Below are 26,110 nucleotides of genomic sequence, written 5' to 3'. Positions count from 1 at the left end.
TTCCACCCTGACCAATCGACTTAGCCTGATTCCGATGGGAAGTCATGATTGTTATTGTGGTTGGAAGTTATGAGTGGATACTGTAGCTATTCAATTGGAGATTTCATCGTTTTGCTCAAATTGCACACTAAAATTCGAAGCGCATGCGGACATGTGTAGACGCAACAAAGCATGCATTGCAGCACACCTGGTTGTGGTGTAATATTTTTGCAGGAATGATGAGAATATCATTGGGCCAGAATATGAATAATCCTCTGATAAATGACTGCCTGACTTCATGTAACTAGAGGATAAAACTGAAAATGTCACAGCTTCGCGAAGCTTGGCCACCTCCAGTTGTTTGTCCCCTCCCGCTCCCCGTAGTCGGTGATGACACGACCCCAACATGGCGGCGTTCGCGGAAATAAGGAAACTTTAATGGGTTTTTTGAGGCAGCGGGGATAGTTCTAGAGAGCGGGAGAGGGGATCCCGGTGTGCTGTGTAGCACACGTGACATGAACTCCGGTGTGGGCCGCACCTCCCCCAGCCACACCGCGACCCTGGACGAAGTTCCTCAGAGCCCCGCCTGTCCCCGGTGACTGCTTCCAAGGTTTGTTGTAGGATAGGATTCAACCCGGAATGGGGGGGAGGGGGCAGACACCGGCCATGGCTGCGAGCGCTCTGTGTGTCGGGGTAGTGAGGTCTGCCAGCAATACAGCTTTAATTTCACCTACAGAGAGTACATGGAGACCAGAGCAACGCACTGTGTGCTTTATGTCAAATACCTGTGTTCACCTCAGTGCTGCTCATCTGCAGCCTTTTGTGAACACTTCCTGCCTATATACATGTATCCCAGAAGTGACTGCCAAGTATTCATTTCCTGTCTACGTGCATGTACCCCAGGGATGGCTGTACGCCGTTCACTTCCTGTGTTCGTGCATGTACCCCAGGGATGGCTGTACGCCGTTCACTTCCTGTCTACGTGCATGTACCCCAGGGATGGCTGTACGCCGTTCACTTCCTGTCTACGTGCATGTACCCCAGGTGTGGCTGTACGCCGTTCACTTCCTGTCTACGTGCATGTACCCCAGGTGTGGCTGTACGCCGTTCACTTCCTGTGTTCGTGCATGTACCCCAGGGATGGCTGTACGCCGTTCACTTCCTGTGTTTGTGCATGTACCCCAGGTGTGGCTGTACGCCGTTCACTTCCTGTCTACGTGCATGTACCCCAGGTGTGGCTGTACGCCGTTCACTTCCTGTGTTTGTGCATGTACCCCAGGGATGGCTGTACGCCGTTCACTTCCTGTGTTTGTGCATGTACCCCAGGGATGGCTGTACGCCGTTCACTTCCTGTGTTTGTGCATGTACCCCAGGGATGGCTGTACGCCGTTCACTTCCTGTCTACGTGCATATACCCCAGGTGTGGCTGTACGCCGTTCACTTCCTGTGTTCGTGCATGTACCCCAGGGATGGCTGTACGCCGTTCACTTCCTGTGTTCGTGCATGTACCCCAGGGATGGCTGTACGCCGTTCACTTCCTGGTTACATGCACGTACCCCAGTGATGGCTGTACGCCGTTCACTTCCTGGTTACATGCACGTACCCCAGTGACGGCTGTAGGACATTCACTTTCTATATATATATATATATATATATATATATATGTGTGTGTGTGTGTGTACTCCAGTGACGGCTGTAGGACATTCACTTTCTATATATATATATATATATGTACTCCAGTGACGGCTGTAGGATATTCTCTATCTATCCATCTACCCCAGTGACGGATGTAGGACATTCACTTTCTATATATATATATATATGTACCCCAGTGACGGCTGTAGGACATTCACTATATATATATGTACCCCAGTGACAGCTGTAGGTCATTCACTATCTATATATACAGTGGGGATCGAAAGTTTGGGCACCCCAGCTTAAAATTTGTATTAATGTGCATAAAGGAGCCAAGGAAAGATGGAAAAATCTCCAAAAGGCATCAAATTACAGATTAGACATTCTTATAATATGTCCACAAAAGTTAGATTTTATTTCCATCATTTACACTTTCAAAATAACAGAAAACAAAAAAATGGCGTCTGCAAAAGTTTGGGCACCCTGCAGAATTTATAGCATGCACTGCCCCCTTTGCAAAGCTGAGACCTGCCAGTGTCATGGATTGTTCTCAATCATCGTCTGGGAAGACCAGGTGATGTCAATCTCAAAGGTTTTAAATGCCCAGATTCATCTGACCTTGCCCCAACAATCAGCACCATGGGTTCTTCTAAGCAATTGTCTAGAAAACTGAAACTGAAAATAGTTGACGCTCACAAAGCTGGAGAAGGCTATAAGAAGATAGCAAAGCGTTTTCAGATGTCAATATCCTCTGTTCAGAATGTAATTAAGAAATGGCAGTCATCAGGAACAGTGGAAGTTACAGCAAGATCTGGAAGACCAAGAAAAATATCAGACAGAACAGCTCGCAGGATTGTGAGAAAAACAATTCAAAACCCACGTTTGACTGCACGATCCCTCCAGAAAGATCTGGCAGACACTGGAGTTGTGGTACACTATTCCACTATAAAGAGATACTTGTACAAATATGGTCTTCATGGAAGAGTCATCAGAAGAAAACCTCTTCTACGTCCTCACCACAAAAATCATCGTTTGAACTTTGCAAATGAACATATAGACAAGCCTGATGCATTTTGGAAACAAGTTCTGTGGACCGATGAGGTTAAAATTGAACTTTTTGGCCGGAATGAGCAAAGGTACGTTTGGAGAAGAAGGGGCACAGAATTTAATGAAAAGAACCTCTGTCCAACTGTTAAGCATAGGGTTGGATCAATCATGCTTTGGGGTTGTGTTGCAGCCAGTGGCACAGGGAACATCTCACGAGTAGAAGGAAAAATGGATTCAATAAAATTTCAGCAAATTTTGGATGGTAACTTGATGCCATCTGTGAAAAAGCTGAAGTTAAAGAGAGGATGGCTTCTACAAATGGATAATGATCCTAAACACACCTCGAAATCCACGGGGGATTACATCAAGAGGCGTAAACTGAAGATTTTGCCATGGCCTTCACAATCTCCTGACCTCAACATAATTGAAAATCTATGGATAGACCTTAAAAGAGCAGTGCGTGACAGACAGCCCAGAAATCTCAAAGAACTGGAAGACTTTTGTAAGGAAGAATGGGCAAAGATACCTCAAACAAGAATTGAAAGAAAGACTCTTGGCTGGCTACAAAAAGCGTTTACAAGCTGTGATACTTGCCAAAGGGGGCAGTACAAGATATTAACTCTGCAGGGTGCCCAAACTTTTGAAGACGACATTTTTTTGTTTTCTGTTATATTGAAAGTGTAAATGATGGAAATAAAATCTAACTTTTGTTGACATATTATAAGAATGTCTAATCTGTAGTTTGATGCCTTTTGGAGATTTTGCCATCTTTCCTTGGCTTCTTTATGCACATTAATACAAATTTTTAGCTGGGGTGCCCAAACTTTCGATCCCCACTGTATATGTACCCCAGTGATGGCTGTAGGACATTCACTTTCTATAAATAAATATATATATATATATATATATATATATATATATATATATATATATATGTACCCCAGTGACAGCTGCACAGCATTCACTTCCTGTTTACCTGCAAGTATCCCAGTGACAGCTGCACAGCATTTACATCAGGTTTCTTTGCATGTATCCCAGTGACGACTGTATGGTAATCACTGCCTGTCTATATGCATGTACTCCAATGATGGCTGTATGGCATTCACTTCCTGTCTACATGCATGTACCCTAGTGATGGCTGTACGGCATTCATTTCTGCATGCATGCATTCCTGTAATATCTGCATGGTATTATTCAGGATGGGTATTCTAAAGGTGAAAACGGTGGACCATGGGCGTTTTAGGCCCTTTTGCAGGGGCGCCCTCAGTTCTGTCTTAGCAGATGATCCTAGATTGATCCCCTGCCAAGTCAGATAAGCATGGAAACAGATGTCATTTACATGACTTTAATTTTCTGCATTTTGTTTTCTCCATCTTTGGAGGAAAAACAAGTCCATGGAGTCATTTTAGGCAACTGGATGTAAATTTGCATGTACTTGAATGTGTTAAAGCTAATATATGTATAATATTATAGTAATAACAACGGTGCTGGGAATAATTTAATTGAAGAGCTTTTACAAGACAAATGAAGGGGCAGCTATTGCTAGCCACCTTCTCAAAATGTTAGTTGCCTGGCTTCAATGTTTACGAAGTCACTGACAGAACAATATGCAGCTAGTGAAGTCCGAGCTCCTGATTTGCTCACTTGTTCTGGACAGTGACTCCAATCCTCCAGGGATAAGGATTTTTCATAAAGTGGTCCATATTGACAACTACTTTATTTATTCTGCACTCCTTTGCTGAGAGCAATATTAAGGCTGCCATTGATGACTTGGTTTGAAACTAATTTGAACAAGCATGTATCCATTGATGTTTGTGAAGTCTGCACTGCCATCCTGCATGTTTGTTCTAGATCATCCATTCTCAACCAAGGGTCTGTGGAACTCCAGGGTTCCTCCAGAGGATTCTAGGGGTTCCTTGAGCTGTGCCTGATTCCTCTCTCAAGGTACTTGTATAGTTCCTGGGACAGCACCACTTGAAAGAGCCAGCAGCATGCCACCTGTGTTCTTTTTAGCTGTCTGTAAGGAGGGTCTTCTAACCATCACTGCATTCTTCTCACTGGCCAAAAAAGAGCAATTGTTTTATGCTGACCAGTGAATTGGTTTGGCAGTGTGCCAGAGACCTGAAATTTATTTATAGGTCTCCTCTGGGGTAAGTTGAAAAAGGCTGCTCTTGAGGGGAAAAATTATCATATATACCATAGTACACTGTGTTGAAGTCTACTAAACATGATCATTCAATGTTCATTCATATTTATATAAAAATGTGTCAGTAGTCCGTCCTTTCAACTGTGTTTTCATGTCTGCATCTGGCTGTTGGGATAATGGAAGGGAACTTTGACTAATTTCTCCAGTAAAGAACAGACAATTCTTTCCTTAGACACATTCATAAATAAGGATGACGTGTAGACCCTAATACATGTATGTACAATTAAAAGGAACCTATAGAGATAAGAACCTGGGAGCTACTATTGCTGGTTTGTTTTTGAAGGTTCCTCGTTCTCCAGCTTTCCGTTTGGTTAAATATTCTTGTTTCCCTGTTTAGTGGGTAAGACCAGAAACAAGCATGTATGCATTGTGTCCTCAGGCTCGATTCACACTTTGACGATTTCCAGTTCAACTTTGCAGTGTGACTTTCATGCGGCTTTACACTCTATGGCACTCAAGTTGCCATAAAGTCACATCAAATTAGTACAGGAACCTTTTTTAAAGATGTTGCAACTAACGTTGCATAGATTGGAGTGATGGTCAGTGGGAAGAATGCTCCTTACCCTTGTGGTCACTAGGAAGAATTACTCCCTTAGGCCCCTTTCACATGGACGTTCCGATCAGGTCCGACTGCCCATTTTTCAGGTGGACCCCATTGACATCCAATCCGATCCGCCAGAAAGAGATGGATGAGGATCCATTCCCCTTCTCTTCATCGGATGGGGTGGCAGTCGGATGGAGACTGGCAGGTGGTCCATTTTCATCTGACCGCCCATAGAAGATAGCAGGCTGTGTCTGTGTCCATTCTGCAGCAGCGGAGTGGACACGGACCTGTCATCTGCTTGCTCAGTGGGGATCAGCGGAGAGATCCCCCTTTGAGCAAGCGGATCCACTGACGGGTCTGCCCTGTGTGAAAGGGGCCTTACAGATAGCTAAAAGGTGTCAGTGGGAATGTAACTGAGAAGCAGACATTGCTCAAAAAACCCCTAACAACCTCTGGAGAATCCCTAGTTGAGAAACCCTGGTCTATCCTGACAGATTCCTTTTAATACAGTTGCAAGAAAAAGTATGTGAACCCCTTGGGATTACGTGGAGTTTTGCATGAATTGGGCATAAAATGTGCTCTGAACGTCATCTAAGTCACAACAATAGAAGAACACAGTCTGCTGAACATAATACTACACAAACATTAGATGTTGCCATGGTTTATTTGCACATAACATGTAAACATTCCCAGTGCAGGGAGGAAAAAGTATGTGAACCTTTGGACTTAATAACTGGTTGACCCTTCTTTGGCAGCAATAACCTCAACCAAACGTTTCCTGTAGTTGCAGATCAGACCTGCACAACGATCTGGAGTCATTTTGGACCACTCCTCTTCACAAAACTGTTTCAGTGTAGCAATATTCTTGGTATGTCTGGTGTGAATCGCTCTCTTAAGGTCATGCCACAGCATTTCAATCGGGTTGAGGTCAGGACTCTGACTGGGCCACTTCAGAAGGCGTATTCTGTGCTGTTGCAGCCATTGTTTTGTTGAATTACTTGTATGCTTTGGGTCATTGTCCTGTTGCATCACCCATGCTGTGCGGAGCTTCAGTTGGCGGACAGATGGTCGTACGTTTTCCTGCAAAATGTCTTGATAAACTCTGGAATTCATTTTCCCATCAATGACAACAATCCGTCCAGGCCCTAAGGCAGCAAAGCAGCCCCAAACCATGATGCTTCCTCCGCCATGTTTTACAGTGGGGATGAGGTTTTGATGTTGGTGTGCTGTGCCTTTTTTTCTCCACACATAGTGTTGTGTGTTCTTCCCAAAAAACTCAATCTTGGTTTCATCTGTCCACAGTATATTTTGCCAGTAGTGCTGTGGAACATCCAGGTGCTCTTTTGCAAACTTCAAACGTGCTGCAATATTCTTTTTGGACAGCAATGGCTTCCTCCGTGGTGTCCTCCCATGTACTCCATTCTTGTTTCATGTTTTCCTTATTGTAGATGTGTCAACAAAAATGTTAGCATGTGCCAGAGATTTCTGTAGGTCTTTAGCTGACATTCTGGGATTCCTATTTACCTCATGCAGCATTCTGCGCTGTGCTCTTGCAGTCATTTTTACAGGACGACCACGCCTAGGGAGAGTAGCAACAGTGCTAAACTTTCTCCATTTGTAGACAGTCTGTCTTACCGTGGACACATGAACATCAAGGCTTTTGGAGATACTTTTGTAATCCTTTCCAACTTCATGCAAGTCAACAATTCTTGATCGTAGGTCTTCTGAGAGCTATTTTCAGCGAGGCATGGTTCACATCAGACAGTGCTTCTTGAAACCAGTAAACCCAAAACAGGTGTGTGTTTTTTAAGGGCAGGACAGCTGTCAGCAACACATCCAATATCATCACACTGATTGGAGTCAAGGTTGGCTCACTCCTGGCTCCAATTAGCTCTGGGAGAAGTCATTAAGCTAGGGCCTCACATACTTTTTCCTCCCTGCACTGTGAATGTTTACATGATATGTGCAATTAAACCATGGCAACATCTAATATTTGTGTAGTATTATGTTCAGCAGACTGTGTTCTTCTATTGTTGTGACTTAGATGACGTTCAGAGCACATTTTATGCCCAATTCATGCAATACTCCACGTAATCCCAAGGGGTTCACATACTTTTTCTTGCAACTGTAGTTATATCAATTGAATAAACAGAGGTTCATTCAGTGGTTGAGTGTAAATAGATGATTATGGATACTCAAGTCTTGGACTACATTTGCTTGATCGTATGATTTATGTCCAGTCTACCAGGTGAGCTGACCACTCATGGATGGAACATCTGTTTCACTTGCTATTGAATAACCCCCATCCTAGATAAGCCATTTTGTCCTTCCTTGTTTGCTGCATTCTCCTTCTTGCCATTTCTTATCTCTATAGATATAAAGAGATAATCATAGACTGAAAGGCTGAATGTAAAAATATTGAATAGATTCCTCCATTGGGTGAATCTGCAGTGCTGACTTTTTTATTTAAGAATTCTCACCGGCTGTTAGAATACCAGAACAGCGACTGCAGCTGGTTGGATGTAGCCACTGTTCGACCAGCAATTCTCTGCTCGGCTCCTTCTATTTTTCTATCCAAGGATGCTGAGTGAGTGCCAACAGGGTCACTTTTGTTCAGTTTATCTGGAACCATCTAATATTCATATTGTGTATGGCCAGCTTTAGAAGTGCTGGAACGTTGTCAGATTTTGTCTGTGTGGTTAACAGCATCCTATATTTGTGAGCACCCTTACCAGCTATTTTTTAGCTATTCTTAAACAGTTTGTATAGGCAGATAATGAAAACAGCACCAGTAGATTGTTAACATTGCCAGAGATGTCTGTTTTTGCAACTGAAGCTCATTGTTGTACAGTTTTAAGAGCTCTAAAAATTACTGGGCTCACAGCCTGCTAGAAAATGCACACAGCCAGGAAGCAGAAATAACTGATCTTAAATTATACAAACACACCTATCTCTCTTATGTAACATTCATAAACAGAAACTATTATAAATCCAAGGGGAAACTGTGTCGCCAACTAGCTGAACTCAGATACTAAATTGTATATAGTAAAACATTGGAGACTGATTCCACTGCTTAGAATTGAGCTGGGAGAACCTGTGAAACCACAGAAAATAAACACAGGAGTGAACATAGCAATGCATGAACCACATATAATTAAAAACAAATGCATTACTGCTGATTTTGTTATTCAGCACCATAGCGCAATGTTTTGGGACCATATATGGCCAATGTGTGACTTTTGTTATCAATAAAAATTGCCTGATGAAGGTGTACTGGCAAATCTATTTTACAATTGCAAAGCCTTCATTGCATGAGATTAACCTATGCTATACACAAATGGTGGAATTGTAGTTCTGATTCTTTTTTTTTATTCTTATAGGCTGTTTAACGGAAGAGAAGAACCCCTTGACTGCATAGCTACCTACTCTGAGAGCTTAACTGACAAAGTGATGTACATTACAAGAAAGAAGCAGGACATTCAAACTTCTATATGAAAAATCAAGAATACAATCTCTTTGGCAAATCCCCTCCCCACATTTTTACATGTGCAGGTCACTCCGTTATTGTGTTAGTCACTGCCTCCACGCAGCAATGACGCGACTCGAAGAGGCAAACCGAGAGGTCAATATGCACTCCTCAGTCAGATACTTGGGATTTTTAGCCAGGATCACTTTACTAGTGGCCATATGTATGGGTCTTTATGTTAGGTGGGAACAGACGGCTGAAACAATAATATTGGTAATATTTATCTTGGGCCTTTTCATCTTTGGCATTGCAAGCATCCTATATTACTATTTTTCTATGGAAGCTGCCAGTTTAAGTCTTTCAAATCTTTGGTTTGGGTTTCTGATTGGTCTGCTTTGTTTTATTGATAATTCACAGTTTAAGTATGATGTAAAAGAGGAAGCCACAAAATACTTGCTTATATCCTCCATAATTGTTCGAGCAATGTATGCACTTGTGGAGAGGATCTGTGGCTGTACTCGGTACCGTCCCACCCTTCTAACAGCAGCAGAGTTTTTGGAACTGACTGGTTTTGCCGTTGCCAGTACCATTATGCTTGTCCAAAAGTCATTGTGCATAATCTTGCTTATCACAGCATTTGCACTGATAATTATTGACCTGCGAATGAAATCTTTCCTGGCAATCCTAAATCTGGTTATATTTAGTGTTGTGACACCTGTGCTGTTTTTTCCATCACTAAATATTCCTGTTAATCCATTTGCATTATCTTGCTTTTTCTGCTGTATCATTAGTGAGCCTTTTCTTGACGTGTACTTTAGTGGTCTTTCTGTCACAGAGCGTTGGAAACCATATCTGTATCGAAGCAGAATTTGCAGAAGGTTTTCTGTCATATCTATTGGATTGATTGAACTAATATTTTTCATTCTAGCGGCCTTTAAATTACAGGACCTACACCTATGGTATTTTGTTATTCCTGGCTTTTCCATCTTTGGTATCTTTTGGCTAATATGCCATATTATTTTTTTAATTACTCTTTGGGGTTTCCACACCAAGTTGAATGACTGCCATAAGGTATACTACAACCACAGAACAGATAACAGCCTTGATAGGGTCATGGCATCAAAAGGAATGCGTCATTTTTGCCTAATTTCCGAGCGCTTGGTGTTCTTCAGTCTCCTGTCAACAACGGTTCTTGGCGCTGTATCTTGGCAGGTAAGAAAAAATATATACATTGTACAATAGTATGTATCTTAGACATTACAACATATTCAGCAGCAATTGTTTTCAAGTACAATGAGTATAGGATGTACCCCAAGATATTGAATGGTGTCAGCCTAATTAAAGTGGGTTTAGAGGCAAAAAGGTTTTTTGCCTTAAAGAGGAGCTCCAGTCATATTTGTGTTTTTATTAAAAGTCAGCAGCTACAAACACTGTAGCTGCTGACTCTTAATAAACAGACACTCACCCATCTTGTGTGGGGCTCCATTTTATTACCTTGTTTTAAGGGAAAAGAAAACTTTAAAAAGTTGCTCCTCCCACCCCCCCAATCTCTTTCTAGCGCTGTGCCAATCTGCAGCAGCTCTTCTCTCCTCTCTCTCTCTTCTCACAAGAGACTCGGCAGCAGATTTACAATCACTTATAAAAATTGTCTTCCAGAACAGCAATCTTAGAGATGTCTTTTCTGTAAAGTTAAATTGGTTTAGCTGTTAATATAGCTAAAGTGTCAGCTATAGTTATTAAGATAACCCCTTTCCCAAAGGGGAATACATTTTAATATAGTTTAATGCACAAACAAATATTAGAACCCATCAAGGGGCATATAAGTACCCAAAACTCACCTGAAAAAGGCAAGTAAAAATTATTTTGACACATGTCTATACTATGCTTAAACTGGTGTAAATATGTAATACAAAATTGTAGTTGCTATGTTGAAAACAACAGTTACATTGTAAGGCAAGTCTGCAATGCAGTGCTACATTCTTTTGTTTTTCTTTTTACAGTATACTCTATGTTCTAGAAAAACTGGTCTGTCCACATTAGTTCTGTAGATGCAACTGATGAATGTAGAGGTGTCTGCGGTCCATGTGTCAAATTTTCCTGAATGAGCTAAGCTCAGTAATACAAAAGAATAGAGATTTTAAAGTCGGCATCCACAGAAGCTGCAGTATTCAGTTTAACATAATGCTCACACATCTAATTTATTAGTGAGCTGTTGAGTGTATTGAGATATCTGGATCACCTTTTCTACTCCAAACACTAGGCTGCACTCTGTCAGGGATATGCACTGAGCTCTTTTGAGTGTATTGTACAGTTTTGAATAGTTTGACTGTGCTTATGAATGAATTATGATCATTTAGAATCCTTTTACATTAATATCTATCAAGCAAATGTTCTGTCTTCCTTTGTGAAAACGTGTAATCGTTTGTAGAAGGGTAAACAGATCTGGAGCAGTTATTAACCCCTTCACAATGGAGCGTAAAATAAACTTTAGTGCCTAGACCCAATTTTGCAACTTTGACGTGTGTTAGGTAACCAATTCAATACCGGGCAATTTTTCACCTTCCTGCCCAGGCCAGTTTTCACGTTTCAGCGCTCTCACACTTTGAATGACAATTGCACGGTCATACAACATTGTACCCAAACTAAAATGTTATCATTTTTTTCACACAACTATAGCTTTCTTTTGGTGGTATTTTATCACCGCTGGGGTTTTTATTTTTTGCTAAATTAACAAAAAAAGACCAAAAATTTAGAAGAAAAAAAAAGTTTTTCTTTGTTTCTGTTATAAAAGTTTGCAAATAAATAATTGTTCTTCATAAATTTAGGCCGAGATGTATTCTGCTGCATATCTTTGGTGAAAATAACCCAAATTAGGATGTATTTTTTAGTTTGTAGGAAAGTTATAGAGTTCACAAACTATGGTATAGATCTGAAAATTGATCAATCCTGAAGTACTGACAGCCAATCTAATTTCTTGAGGTCCAAGAATGTCAGAACAGTACAGATATCCCCAAATGACCCCTTTTTGCAGAGTAGACAGTCCAATGTACTTCATAAGAGGCATGGCGAGTTTTTTGAAGTTGTATTTTTTTTTTGTCATAATTTTTCGGAAAATGAAAAAATGAAAAAAATTAGTTTCACTATTTTTTTTTTTTTACATACTGTCACCAGTGCAGTACAGCGTCATCATATAACTGGCATGGCGGTGAACAGGGACACTGACTGGTGACAGTATGAAAAAAAAAAAAATATATATATATTTTTTTTTTTAATTTAATTTGTTTTCTTTTTTTTAAGATTTTTTTTTCATATTTCACTATGACCAAAATAGTACAATGTTACCATAGTAACATTGTGCTACTTTGGGGAAGTGATCAGTATTTTTTTTTTTTTTTACACGATTTGTTCATAGCAAATAATTACTTTGCTATAAGCAAGCATTTACGTGAATGACATCGATTCATTCAGGGTTTTTTTTTTTTTGTGCTTAGCTGTGATTTGGCCACAGCTAATCACATGACATGTGCATGTGATTAGCTGTGACTATTCACAGCTAGACACTAGTATACAATGGATGGCATGAATGAAGCCATCCATTGTATACAACTGTCATGTGACCTGCTGTGATTGGTCACAGCAGGTCACATGGTACTGGCAACGGGGCCGATACTCAGATCTGTCATCGGCCGTGTCTGAGGTACACGGCCGGTGACAGATCGCGCCGCTCTGCAGGAGCGCAACCTGCGCATGTGCGGGAGGACGCCATACGGCGTCTTCCCGCATCGCTGATGACATTTGCCGCCCGCCCTATGGCCGAATGGCGGGCGGCAAATGGTTAAACTGTACGTATGATGACAACTGCTTTGTGTATCCTGGTGGACTATACCTTGTTATTTTAAGGACTTTCATTTGGTGGGAAATGATAACAGAAATCACCTATTTTTTTCAATTATCAATTGAAAACTGGCCCAAAATAGTAAAGACAAAAATAACTGTATATTACCTGCTATTACCATAATTTACCACCAAAGAACATCCAAAAATAAATTCTTCTGCTCCTGTCGATTGCAGCAATACCACATATGTGTATATTATTTGTTGTTGTAGCCATAGTAGGGCCCAGAAAAAATACTGTGCATTTTACTTTTTTTTTAACCTACGTAAAACACCCTGACACTAATTTAAAAAAGCCTACCTAAAATATGCAAACCCTGACCTCGGCCTTTGACCCTTATCTTGACATTAACTCTGACACTGGCCTAGATCAAACCTTGATCTAAATATTTTTTTTCCCTAATTTGAATTTTTTTTTACACACGTTTGTTTACATCTTTCTTTCCTGCAAGGTAAAAAAAAGTTACAATGTATCTTTTTCTACATTCTTTAGAGAAAGAAAACACATGGGTGGGCTGCACGGTGATTGATCACTGTGATAGCCAATCAGAGGCTATCACAGTGATCAGGTGACTAGGAATCGGGAGTCCCAGGTCCCGATCATTAGTACGAGACCCGGAGCTCTCAGTGAGAGCCTGGTATCTGTGCTTAGAGCAAGCTGTGCGGGGCGCTCCCAGTACAAACACAGGAACACATATATGTGGCTCCCAGGTTTAAAGCCCACTTCATGGATGCCTCATATACTGTATGTGTTACTGTGTCGTTATGGGTTAAAAATGCTACCTGCGTTCTTTCCTTTTAATATACATTTTTGCACTACATTTGCACACTGCAACCTACATAAAATCTTACAGTATGAGTTGTACAGTGGCTCTTCCTGTAATCAGTATAGCAGTTCAACGAGTTCATCACTGTAACATACTGAAATTAGATGAGGATTCCTGGCATTTGTTGATGCAGTCACTCACTGTTTTGCATTGTGTATTTTGTAGCCATCCAATGGAATCTTTATGAGCGTGTTTCTGATTGTCTTACCTCTTGAGTCTATGGCACACGGTCTATTCCATGAACTTGGTAGCTGTTTAGGAGGGACTTCTGTTGGCTATGCTGTTGTAATTCCCACAAATTTTTGCAGGTAAGGTGCTTCTATGTCTGTACCCTGTAGTGGTGTTGCTCACATTGTGTACCCAAAAAAGAGTTTTTGTATCTTTGTCAGATCTAATTACTTTTTTCACCTGTACAAGCACTAGAATGCTAGACCCTCAGATTGTGAAATATGTACTTTCACCACCAGGAAGTGTCAAGTCTCACACTACAGACAAAGGTCATGCATTAACCTGTGCAGTGCCACACAGAATACCTTATGTTTCTACTCAAACAAAAACTGCTGACACAGGAATGTGAAGAGTTACTCTGGTATAGGCTGTGTGCATACAGGGCAGCAAATGACACCAAGGAACTGCATGATCAATGCACATCTTATGCAGTTAAAAAACACAATACGCAGGTAGGAATATTTAAAATGCCTTTCAGGTTTTTCATGGCCATTTCTCAATTGGAAAGATGTCCCCCTGCCAGAACAGGAAATCATGGGACATCTCTCAAACGGGGACAAAAAGCACATTTAAAAAAAAATTCAGAAAGATATTTCAAAACAGACATAAGCAAGAGCAAAATAAAATTATTTAAAAGTGAAATACATCTGGGTAGAGTCCACCTGGTCTTTGGTTGTGTGCAGAGTTCGGATCACTTGAACAGTTAGTCCAGTCTGAATTAGCCCTCAGAAAAGTGACTTTCAGCATTTTTTGTTTTATTCTAATTCAGAATCCAGAGCTGCTAATGCAACAATTTTTTCTTGACCTTCTAGATGATTTTCCTGAATTAACTGTACCCGATCAAAAGGTCTAAGGCAAGGATGTCAAACACAATTTCATTGCGAGCTGCATCAGCATGTTATGGTTACCCTCAAATTTCCAGTTGTGTCTGTAAGACTAGATGTCTAGAGCCCACCTTACCTCAGATGTCACGAGTCACCCACCCTCACATCACAATGCACCCCCCGTACCTTGTGCTGGTGCTGTGAAGAAGCTGGGGGTGGAGCTGAGAAGCAGAAAGTACAGGGTCTGGAGGGGGACCAGAGGAGGACACAAGTCAGCTGATGGAGTCTGCTGAATGCTGAGACCAGGGGAGTCCGGGACGAGGGGGTGCTGCGGCCACACAGAGGAGCACAGGATCTGTAGGAGTTCTGTCCTCCTTTCTGCTGGCGATTGCTGCAAGAGAGGTGCAAGGGCCACATGAAATGGCCTGGAAGACCTTGTGTTTGACACTTGTGGTCTAAGGGGTGTGCTGGAGAGTATTTTTTGTTTTATTCAGCGGACATGCCTTTTATGTCAGACATCCTATATTTTCATCTGGCAAGGTTTCAGAATCCGAAAACCAGCATATTTTTTTTAGCAAAATTAAATTACAAATTTTTTAAAATACGAAATATGATATAGAGCTGTTTATACTCTTATGAGTTTTGATGCATCTTATTAGCCTCTGAACCATGTAAATTAGGTGTGTTGCTTATTGTTCTCTTTTTATACATGTAATATAGCCACTTTTTTGGAAGATAATCTATTACTGTAGAAGTTCTGGAATATGAGTTTGAGAGTTGCTATGTATAAAAATTCAGTTTTTGGTAAAAAAAAAAAAACCAGACTCCCAGAGATATGTTGCTCAAACTTCTCTCTAAACTGTTTATGACTTGGCCATTTATGACAGGGCTTCATTAGAAGTCCGTTGAAGACCCCATTAATGTAGAACTGAAACTAAATTTCCAAAAAATTGCGATCAGATGGATTTTTATTGCAGAAGAGACATGTGCCTCTTCAATAATACAAACTTGCCTGCTTGCAGCTTTCTTCCAAATGCACACTAAGCTGTGCATATAGAGCTTACCATGTATTCCCAGCACACTTCTGTTGTGCTGTAATTACTAAATTATGTGCGCATGCTCTGAATGACTTTATTTTCCACTGGCCAATCAAAAGATGGAAACCCGGCGACCAGGAGTAGATAACAGCATCTGGTGAGGGACGTAAGGGCTGCAGGTTGAGGTGAGTATATTTGGGGTTTTAGTTCTGCTTTAAGTAAGGTTTATGAGACTTCTGTTTTCCTTCTAACCTTGTCTTGTGCTGGATTGTGGTTTGTCAAAGGTGTCACCATCTTTGGATGCCTAACCTTAACATGGGATTAAAATCACCATTTTTGTTACCAGCTTGAAAATTCTGAGAGGAAAAAAAGGTGTTCAGCACTACTCCCCAATTCTGGCCACACTGTTTGGAGTTCATCAGACCATCACAGAAGTTCAGTGAAATAGTGACTATAGTGTATTTACTTCTTAAAAACTCATTCAAGCATTTCCATTCTCCTGTGTTCCTGATATCTTCTATATCACATTTATGAAAACCACCACCAACACCAGATGTACTCTCACCAGGAGCCCATGACCATACAATAAATGCAAGGTCAAGTAATGCTTGTGTCCCTCTTATGTGGACTGTACAGTTTAACATATTTTCAGTTAATAAAATACTTAATTCAGGGTACTGGTAGATTCTCAGATTCACCTTCTTGCTCCTCCGCTCAGCATATAAAGCAAATTGACAAAAATAGTACTTCCTCTTTAAAAACACTTTATTCCCCTATAAATAGCAATGTAGAAACACACTCACTTATTTCTTGTGCTCCAACACCTGCTATAGCCAGCATTAGAATATAGACCGTTATGGCCAAAATTATTGGCACCCCTGCATTTCTGTCAAATAATGCACCACTTCATCCAGAAATATGTTGCAATTACAAATGTTTAGGTATTTTCATGTTTATTTCTTTTGTTTGTATTGGCATGACACATAAATGGAGAAACAAAAAGCTAAATCTGACACATTCCACACAAAACCCTAAAAATGGACTGGACAAAATTATTGGCACCTTTTCAAAATTGTAAGAAATAATTACATTCCAAGTTTGTGATGCTCCTGTAATTTGTAATTAAACTCACCAATATCAATTCACAGGTGCTGACAATATAGAAATCACACTGGCAAGCAGTTAAAATGGTGAAAAATTGACTCAACATTTCTGTTGTGTGTCTCTGTGTGCCACCTGGAGCATGCAGAAGAGAAAGAGCAGCAAAGAATTGTCTAAGGATTTGAGAATAAAAATTGTGGAATAGCATGGACAATCTCAAGGTTACAAGTCCATCTCCAGAGATCTTAGTGTTCCTGTGCGCAACATGGTCAAGAGGTTTACAGCCCATGGCACTGTGGCTGAATCTTCCTGGACATGGACAAAAGAGAAGAATTGATCAAAGATTGCAACAAAGGATTGTTCGAATGGTGGTTAAAGAACCTTGATCAACTTTAAGACATATTCAAGCTGACCTCCAGGCACAGGGTATAACTGTCAGCTCACACTATATGTCGCCATCTGGTTGAAAAGGGACTCTATGATAGGAGACCCAGAAGGTCCCCAATGCTGATACAGAAAGCCAGATTAGAGTTTGTCAAACAAAGTTACAGCTTTTGGTAAAGCTTTTACAGCTTTTGGAAAAGCCCGTCATTCTTCTCTTTTCAGAAAAAGCAATGAGGCCTTTAAAGGAAAGAATACAGTCCCTACAGTCAAACATGGTGTAGGTTCACTGATGTTTTGGGGTTGCTTTACTGCTTCAGGCGTTGGATGTCTTGACCGTGTGCATGCCATTATGAAATCTGAAGACTAACCAAGAATTCTGGGGTGCAGTGTAGAGCCCAGTGTCAGAAAGTTGGGTCTCAGAGGTAATGGGTCTTATAGCAGGACAATGACCCAAAGCACACATCAAAAAGCACCCAGAAATGGTTTCAGACAAAGCGCTGGAGTGTACTGAACTGGCCAGCAATGAGTCCAGATCTCAATCCCATAGAGCACCTGTGGGCAGATCTCGAAACAGCAGTCGGGAAAAGGAACCGTTCCAATCTGAGAGACCTGGAGCAGTTGGAAAAGAAGAGTGATCCAAAATTTCAGTAGAGAGGTGTAAGAAACTCAGTGATGGTTATAGAAAACAATTGACTTCAGTTATTTTCAAAGGACTGCGCTACCAAATATTAAATTGAGGGTGCCAATAATTTTGTTCAGTCCATTTTTGGGGTTTTGCATGGAATGTGTCAGTTTTGGCTTCTCCACTTTTTTGTGTCATACCAATACAAACAAAAGAAATAAACATGAGAATGCCTAAACATTTGTAATTGCAACAGTTTTCTGGGCGAAATGGTACATTACCTGACTGAAATGCAGGGGTGCCAATATTTTTGGCCATGACTGTAGGTTTAGAATGCAAAATCATCATCATTCTTGGGTTTACCGATCTCGTGTCCACAGCGAGCTTCGTGACAAGTCAAACCCCTCCCCTACTCGTTATGCCACAAGGTCACTTGTCTTCATCAGGGGGATGTGTTTTTAACTTGCTATATGTAAGGGAATAAAGTGTTAAGGATAAAGCACTATCTTTTGTCAATTTTGCTTTTTATGCTGCTGTTGGTGGTGGTTTTCACAAATGTGATGTAGAAGATAGCAGGAACACCGGAGAATGGAAATGCTTGAACGAATTTTTGAGCAAGAAAGGAGTTAAGACACTATAGTCACTATTGCATTGGACTTTGTTGATTTTATGTTTATTTGTATACGTATATTTCTTTAACACTGTATTACTGTTTATGTTTAATACAACACATATATATGAGTATGTGAAGGGTGTGGGCAGCTTTCAAAAGGTGTATTTAATTGTTTTGTGACACAGAGAATGTGCTAAGTTTTTTTTCACATAGCACCTCAAAGATATACATATTCTATTGTGTCACAGAAGTTATAATCCTTTCCCATTTATTCCAAACCAAACTTTGGCAGCAATTCTATTTTCTGTGTGTTTCATATGCAGCTAAGCTCACTGTTATGCAAATATAATAGCATTTTGGTTTCTAATCTTGTTACTAAATTTTATTATGTTTACCACAAATCCAGACAAGCCCTCAAACGCATAATCTGTAAGGCTACATTTACTCTGGTGATTTAGGTCATTGTGAACTGTTGGCGCAGAAATCTTCTAATTCCTGTTACAGCTGTGAGTGGGAAGCCACCCCCCCCCCCCCCCCCCCGTTCACTATAATGACAGGTCGCCAACGGCTGCAGCTATACTCTTTGCACACTCAGCAATTACCTAAGGTGATCGCTGACAGATGCACTTTTTGAGGACAGACACGAACACCTGTGGCCACCAGCAACCTGTCTTCATAGTGAATTGGGTTGGGAGCCGCACCTACCCGATCAAAGCCCCATTAGGAATCAGAAGATTTTGCCCAATAAATTCGCACTGGCCTAAATAATCGATGTTAGTGTAGTATGCTGACTTGCCCATTATTGCAAATCACCTTGTAATTTCAGTGATGCTGTGAGTTCCTTATGACCCAGTGGATTTCATTACTTCCTGTGCAAACATATGTTGCTGCTGAATAGTGCTACAGATTTGACAATTCTGATATTGCTTTTTAGTTTTGTTTTGCTTTTGATACACCCAAATGTCACAAAAGTTGTTCAGATATTGACTAAAAATCATCTTTTGCGCATTCAGTATTAGAGCTTGTGACAAATCTATTGTATGTATATGTTTTGGTATATCATTCAAAAGAGCTGGTTTTCACACAAGATTTTGTTTTAATATTAGCCCAAATGGACAACCCATGTTGCTTCCACCAGAACATGTACAGGAATTAAACCTGCGTTCCACGGCAATGCTAAATGCTATCCAGAGATTCTTTGCTTCCCACATGATAGAAACCTTTGGCTGTGACTACTCTACAAGTGGTCTTACGTTTGACACCCTTCAAACAAAACTCAAGTCTTTTCTGGAACTGAGAACATCCGATGGACCGAGGCATGATACTTACATACTTTACTACAGTGGACACTCTCACAGTACTGGAGAATGGGCTTTAGCAGGTAGGTGCTGAACTGGTGAAGTTAATGCTCTAAAAGATCTAGGATGAAATATATTGCTCTTACAGAATTTTATCTTTTCCACATTTTAGTTTGAGAAGACTTAGTGAGTCCCCAGATAATCTGTGGATTATTTGCATAGAGATTTTCTACTTTTATATAGCCATTACACATTGATGGCAAGGCTGGAGGTTATTTTGCTAATATAGCTGTGCACAGTTTATCAGTCAGTAATGTGTGTGACAGATGGAACAGACTGCCATTAGCTTCTCTTTTTTTTTCATAAATCTGGACACATTTGGACCTCTGCAGTGAAATGAATTGGACTTAATCGTGTTTTAAAATATTAAAGCATCCTTGAAATGTATAAATGCCAGGACATAAGCAGTAGATGTTTGACAGGGTAAATATGCATGCAAGTATGTGTTTTATGCATATTATTGTTTCGGGCAAATTAGCAAAAAAACGAAAAAGAAAATGAAAGAAATCATTTCATTCCTGTGGAAAACACATAATGCAACACAAATACTCTTTAGACATCATTCATACTTGGTTTCTGTAACCCTTTCTGGTATTCAGGTAGTAGCAAACATGTTTAAATTAGAAATCATGTGTTAAATATTTTTAGGTCTGGTTCTGAGACGTCCCTTCTACTTGAAGTAATTGTGTGCATTAGAGTAATTTATCAAAACTGGAGGACACCGATTCCAGAGCCAGTTGTGTATGACAGCCAATCAGCTTTGATCTTCAGTTTGTTTAGTGAAGCTTCAAAAATGAAAGGTAGAAACTGATTGGTTGTCATGCACAGTTACTTTAGGTTTTTTCTGCCTGAGGGCCAGTTCACACCAGAATCCTTTGCGTTCCCCTGCTGTGCAATTTTTCAAAGCAAAAGAGATAGGTGCAACCTGTAATCAGTCTGATGGTGTCATTATAACCTTGGATAAAATGCAAGGAAACATCAATGTATAACTAACAATGCATATAACAATACCATGTAAAACTGGACTCCCATTGATGGAATATGGATGTTCCTTTTTCTCTCTACCCTCCTGTAAGTTGCTGTCTTTTATGTGCAATAAACAAAGTTTCCAGTTCACACTTAGAGGCGCCTTTCCCTTCTTTTCTCTTACATGTACAATTTGGCAGCCCATTCATGTGAATAGGCTGCAAATCTCACTGGACCATACAAAGAGAAGTGCATGCACTGCTGTTTAAAAATGTGCTGACTGTCAACTGTATACAATGGATGGCTTCCTGTCATGCAATCCATTGTATACAATTATGTTATCTGTGACTGGTCAAGGCAGTCACATAATACAGACAGGGCCAATCACAGCCCATCTGTATCATGTGATCAGGTTTGCCCAATCACAACTAATCACAACAAAAGACTGAATGATTCAGTAACAATGATTGCAAATATCAATTAAATAGATTGGTATTAGCAATCATAATGTTTTTAACCGCCTCCCACCCGCCATATAGTAAACTGACGGACGCAAGGCGATTCTCTCATTCTGGGAGGACGTCATATGACGTCCTCCCATTCTAACCGCGCATGTGCGGCTCCGGGAGCGAACCGGCAATCGGCGGTGCACTGTGTCCCTTGGACACAGCGGATCACTGATCAACGGAAAGAGCCAAAAATGTTGGCTCGGTCATGTGATCAGCTGTATCCAATCACAGCTGATCACATGTAAACAGGGAAATGTCGGTTATCTGCATTTCTCTCCTCACAGGCTGTCACGCTGACAGCTCAAGAGGAGAGGAGAGCCGGTAATCTGCATCCCTCAGAGGGGACATGTACACTGATCATCAGGGCACTGATGATCTGTGTAGCCCCAGCAGTACCACCTGTCAGTGTCAACTGTCAGTGCTCATCCATGTCACCTGCCAGTGCCCATCAGTGCCACATCAATGCCACATATCAGTGCCATATATGAGTGCAGCCTTTCAGTGCCCATCAGTGCAGCCTATCACAAATTACAAAATATTATAACAAAAACTAAGAAACATTTTTTTTCAAAATTTTCAGTGGTTTTTGGTTTAAGAAAAAATAAAAAACCCAGAGGTGATTAAATACCACCAAAATAAAGCGCTGTCACAAAAAGATAAAAATTTCATATGGGTACAGTGTTGCATGACTGCGCAATTGTCATTCAAAGTGCAACAGCGCTGAAAGATGGAAATTGGCCTGGACAGGAAGGGGGTATAAGTGCCCTGTAGGCTAGTGGTTAAAAAAAAAAAAATCCTGATCACTTGCCCGGAGTAGTTAAATGTTACTATGGTAACATTATATTGCTTTGGTCACAGTGTGCTGAAAAACAAATAGTTGGGAAAAGAAAATTTTTTATTAAAAAATAAAAAAAATAGAAACATTTGAAAAAAAAAATCCAAATTCAATTATTTATTATTATTTTCACCAAAGAAATATAGCAGAATAAATGTTGACCTAAATTTATGAAGTGTTACTTATTTGCAAATTTTATAGCAGAAATGAAGAAAAGTGTGGGTTTTTTTTTCAAACGTTTAGGTGTTTTTTTGTTTTATTTAGAAAAAAGTAAAAAAAACTCAGTGATGATTAAATACCACCAAAAGAAAGCTCTTTTTTTGTGTGAAAAAAATTATAAAAATGTCATATGGGTACAGTGTTGCATGACCACACAATTGTCATTCAAACTGCGACAGTGCTGAAAGCTGAAAATTGGCCTGGGCAGGAATGGGGGGTTTAAGTGCCTGGTAATTAAGTGGTAAACAACTGAAGATATGTTTATTAAATGCTTTGTAGATACGTACACTGCTGTCCAAAAACGTAATTATGAACTTCAATACCCACCTGTACTAATTCTTTGAAACAGCTGTGTTGAAAAACAGACTATGAATCCGTGCATATCTCACTGCAGTCCTCAACTAGCATAAATGTACAATGGTTATCTTATAACTGGTTTTATATTTGTTTTATATAATTTTATCAAAGTTTGTTCAGGTTACACTGAACTACAAATAATATATTTTTGTGAGTTGCTGAAAATGTTGGTTAAGACTTAAGCAATAATACATATTTTTCTCAGCTGTGTCATGATTTATTTTTTTGAAAGATAGAGAAGTGTGCATTAAATAGATTGTACTGAGCACTTAACTATTCCCTTTTTTTCTTTTACACAGGTGGTGAGATATTGCGATTTGAGACAATCCTTGAATGGTGGAGGGAGAAGAACAGTACATATTGCTCCCGACTTATCATTGTGTTGGATACAGAGAGTTCACCACCTTGGGTTAAGGAAGTTCGAAAAGTTAATGATCAATATATTGCCATTCAAGGAGCAGAGATGGCAAGGATTGTAGATATTGAGGATGCCGACCCGCCACAGATTGGGGATTTCACTACAGAGTGGGTAGAGTACAACTGCAACCCTGACCACAATATAAGCTGGTCTGAGAAAGGACGCACTGTTAAGGCAGCATATGGGGTGTCAAAGCACTGGAGTGACTACACCTTGCATTTGCCAACAGGAAATGATGTGACAAAGCACTGGATGATTTATTTCCCTCGCATCACCTACCCCTTAGTCCACCTTGCTAACTGGTGTGGAGCCCTCAATATTTTCTGGGCTTGTAAAGTTTGCTACAAGTGTCTAAAAAGATTGAAAATGAATTGGTTTCTTCCAGCTGTGCTGGACACAGGGCAAGGATTTAAATTAGTTAAATCCTAACTACTGTTCTAAAAATGGTACATTTTATTATATTGTGTATGTACAGTATATATATTTATCTCAATGAAAACTGAGATGGATAAAGACACAGCTATATAAAGACATTTAAATATATTTTCCCTTCCTTTTTAAACAGAAACCATGCTTTTTTCAGCAGTGCACTGCTTTTGTTACATTTGTCTGTACAGCTGCGTATGCAGTTTTTCCATTTGTATACATTTGTAAATCCCATTTTCTTACTGAGTCTTCTTCTAAGTAATTCTTACATGCTTGATGGTCCATACTACAACTTGGATGTTTAGATTTTGGTTTTATAACATCAAATGGTGTAACACAACAAAGGTATTCACATCTGCCCTTTTAGGTTTATGCAGTATGAAGTAATTTATACAGAAAGAAAATCATATCAGATCATATGTACCCATATTTTGGTAAATGTAAAGCAACTAAAGGATTTATTGTGGTGTATTCTAGTAGCATTTTGTAGCATGTTTTCCTTGTTAACAAATATATTGTATATATAATATTTATCTGAACAGATGCACAGTATAATTTATCATCTGACAATGTCGAATATATTTATGAATGTTTCTTATAGCATTTTACATAGCAACATTGAGATAATGGGGATTGCCCTGTACAGTATGTCCATCCAAGGAAGAAAGGAAGCCGAGCATGAAGATTTTTGTCCTCTATATAAAATGTGGCATCTGTATAATAGGAAAATGTGAGATTGGTTAACATCAAAACGAAAAAAAAAAGCTCAGGCACACATCACTTACTGATTTTAGATGATATAAATTCACTCCAGCACAGTTTACATTCAAATCATTTGTACCCAGTTTCCTCCTAGGTCAATAAAACAGCAGAATTCCTGTCTTTCTGCCTGACAGATTTCTCTCTTTTTGGTTAACGGATTTTGAGCAAATGTGTTGCCTTTTTGCAAATGTATCAAATGTATCAATAAAGCTTAGAGAACCAATAGCATATTTTAGTCATGTAGAGTTTTGCTTTTCTTTTAAATGTTCTAAGTATTCTAAGCTGGAGCCCAAATAGTACACTGAATAACTGCAGCTGCACTTTATTAGAATAGGTAAACCATTTTCCCAGAAAAAAGAAGCATTGCTTATCCCCAGCATGTGCATCAGTGATGGTTTTATTTAGATCATGTAAAGTCAGCATTCACTGTCCAGAGTGGCACTTCCTTTATTTGCGTGTTCATCCTACAAAATGGTATATGCACCAAGGAAAAAAATGGGAACTATCTGCCTAGTGCATGTCCTGTTCATTCTATTTGGTTGTTTCCTATCCTTATTGTGACACATACGGAGGTCACTAGTATAACAAATTAGTACTTGAAGTGTAAAGTAATGCTGATTTCAGGCAATGATTAAGCATGATCTGCAGTACCACATTATAGATCACTGTCGGAGCAGAGGGAATGAGGGTATTGCTCAATTTTCTAGCCACGGATGCCAAACACAGCCAGCCAGCAAACATTTTTCGAAGGGCAGCTCCCATACATTTCTCATGGACAGTTGTACTTTAGTTGAAAGCTGTCAGCAGCTCTAGGGGGAAATCATGCTGGACCATCTAATCAGGTTTTTCTAGCTTTGAGGAAAGTCAAAACAGTAATTCATTGAAAAACACCCCTGTAGATGACTGACCCTTAGTAATGGGTTTTGTCAAGCTAAAACAACTGTATTTTAAACATTGTCTTAGCTAATATTAACATGTTCTTCTGTTCATTAAATGCACAAATGCCTTTTACATGATATTTTTATTTCAAACAACTAGAAAGTATTTGAAGAATTTTCACTGGAGGAAATTCTAGCAACAAATTGCACTTTTATATGTTTCTGCACCAACTACACCCATTCTATTTAGTTTACATAGAGAAAATATTAGGAAAGCTTAAGTTTTGTATAACTTCCGTTTTGCCAAAAATGTTCTATGTAGCTCTGTCAGTGTGTTGTTACAAGTTAATTTGCACTTAAGACAAGAAAAATTACTGTCATCCCTTCTTGTGCAGATACCAACTAGGAATGTGAACATAAAGAGCACCAGTAAAACCTCAGGGATTTCAGGAAATATGCAAATGTTCATTTTCTTCATGACTTAAATATGTATATTAAATCTATGCAATATGTTAATGTTCTGTAAATACACTGTGTTTTTCCTTCTTCACCAATACGTATCCTAAATGCCTCCTTCTCTCCAATGTCTATACCACATTGGTGGCTGCTTGTTACCTATATATATTTGTTTTTACAGCTAAAGCATTTGTCAATTTATGGTTTGCTTTACAATTTTCTGATTTATTTTATATAGGAAAGAAAATTATTTGTGTAAATGTAAATAAAAATTTTATGATTTTTTTTCATTAATTTTATATTTGCATTTCATTTCTATTAAAGACTAAGTTTTAATAATAAATATAAAATAATTACAAGGGACATTACTTTCAGTGTGATGTGTCCCTTGTGCTGTTGTGTCCTTGTTTACCAGAAATCTTCCTCCTCCGATGCCCTGCTCACCCCCCACCACTGTAATCTTTGTTTGAGATGAGCACATGGGACATTACTTACCTTCAGTGATATGTGTCTCTTGTG

At 39.6% G+C, this 26,110-nt stretch overlaps 2 protein-coding genes across 2 annotated transcripts in view; one reads left to right on the top strand and one right to left on the bottom strand.

Moving 5' to 3' along the window:
- The first annotated feature begins 368 nt into the window (after positions 1-368).
- TMEM168 (transmembrane protein 168) lies at positions 369-25,885 on the top strand. Its single transcript, XM_089692661.1, has 5 exons — positions 369-589; positions 8,792-10,089; positions 13,764-13,906; positions 19,514-19,788; positions 22,951-25,885. Exons 2-5 carry the CDS (start codon positions 8,956-8,958, stop codon positions 23,496-23,498), a joined length of 2,100 nt encoding a protein of 699 aa, XP_089548787.1. The 5' UTR covers positions 369-589; positions 8,792-8,955; the 3' UTR covers positions 23,499-25,885.
- The window catches only part of LOC149449857 (uncharacterized), a 68,701-nt gene continuing 66,641 nt past the window's right edge, over positions 24,051-26,110 (bottom strand). The window contains exon 6 of the mRNA XM_089692654.1: positions 24,051-24,208. The gene's annotated coding sequence lies outside the window, so the exon portion shown is untranslated. The remainder of the gene's footprint in view (positions 24,209-26,110) is intronic.

Source organism: Staurois parvus, unplaced genomic scaffold (assembly GCF_062004578.1).
Source record: "Staurois parvus isolate SC_StPar_1 unplaced genomic scaffold, SC_StPar_1.0 ptg000599l, whole genome shotgun sequence".
In the NCBI taxonomy this organism is placed as follows: Eukaryota; Metazoa; Chordata; class Amphibia; order Anura; family Ranidae; genus Staurois; species Staurois parvus.
Note: the sequence above shows the minus strand (reverse complement) of the source record. Positions and strands in the feature narration are given on the sequence as shown.

Bases quoted from the DNA above. Each gene is read 5' to 3' on its own strand.
- TMEM168 (XM_089692661.1), top strand. From the start codon at position 8,956: ATGTGCAGGTCACTCCGTTATTGTGTTAGTCACTGCCTCCACGCAGCA. The intron at 10,090-13,763 runs GTAAGAAAAAAT...TGTATTTTGTAG, and splicing joins TTGGCGCTGTATCTTGGCAG to CCATCCAATGGAATCTTTAT. The intron at 13,907-19,513 runs GTAAGGTGCTTC...TTTTAATATTAG, and splicing joins ATTCCCACAAATTTTTGCAG to CCCAAATGGACAACCCATGT.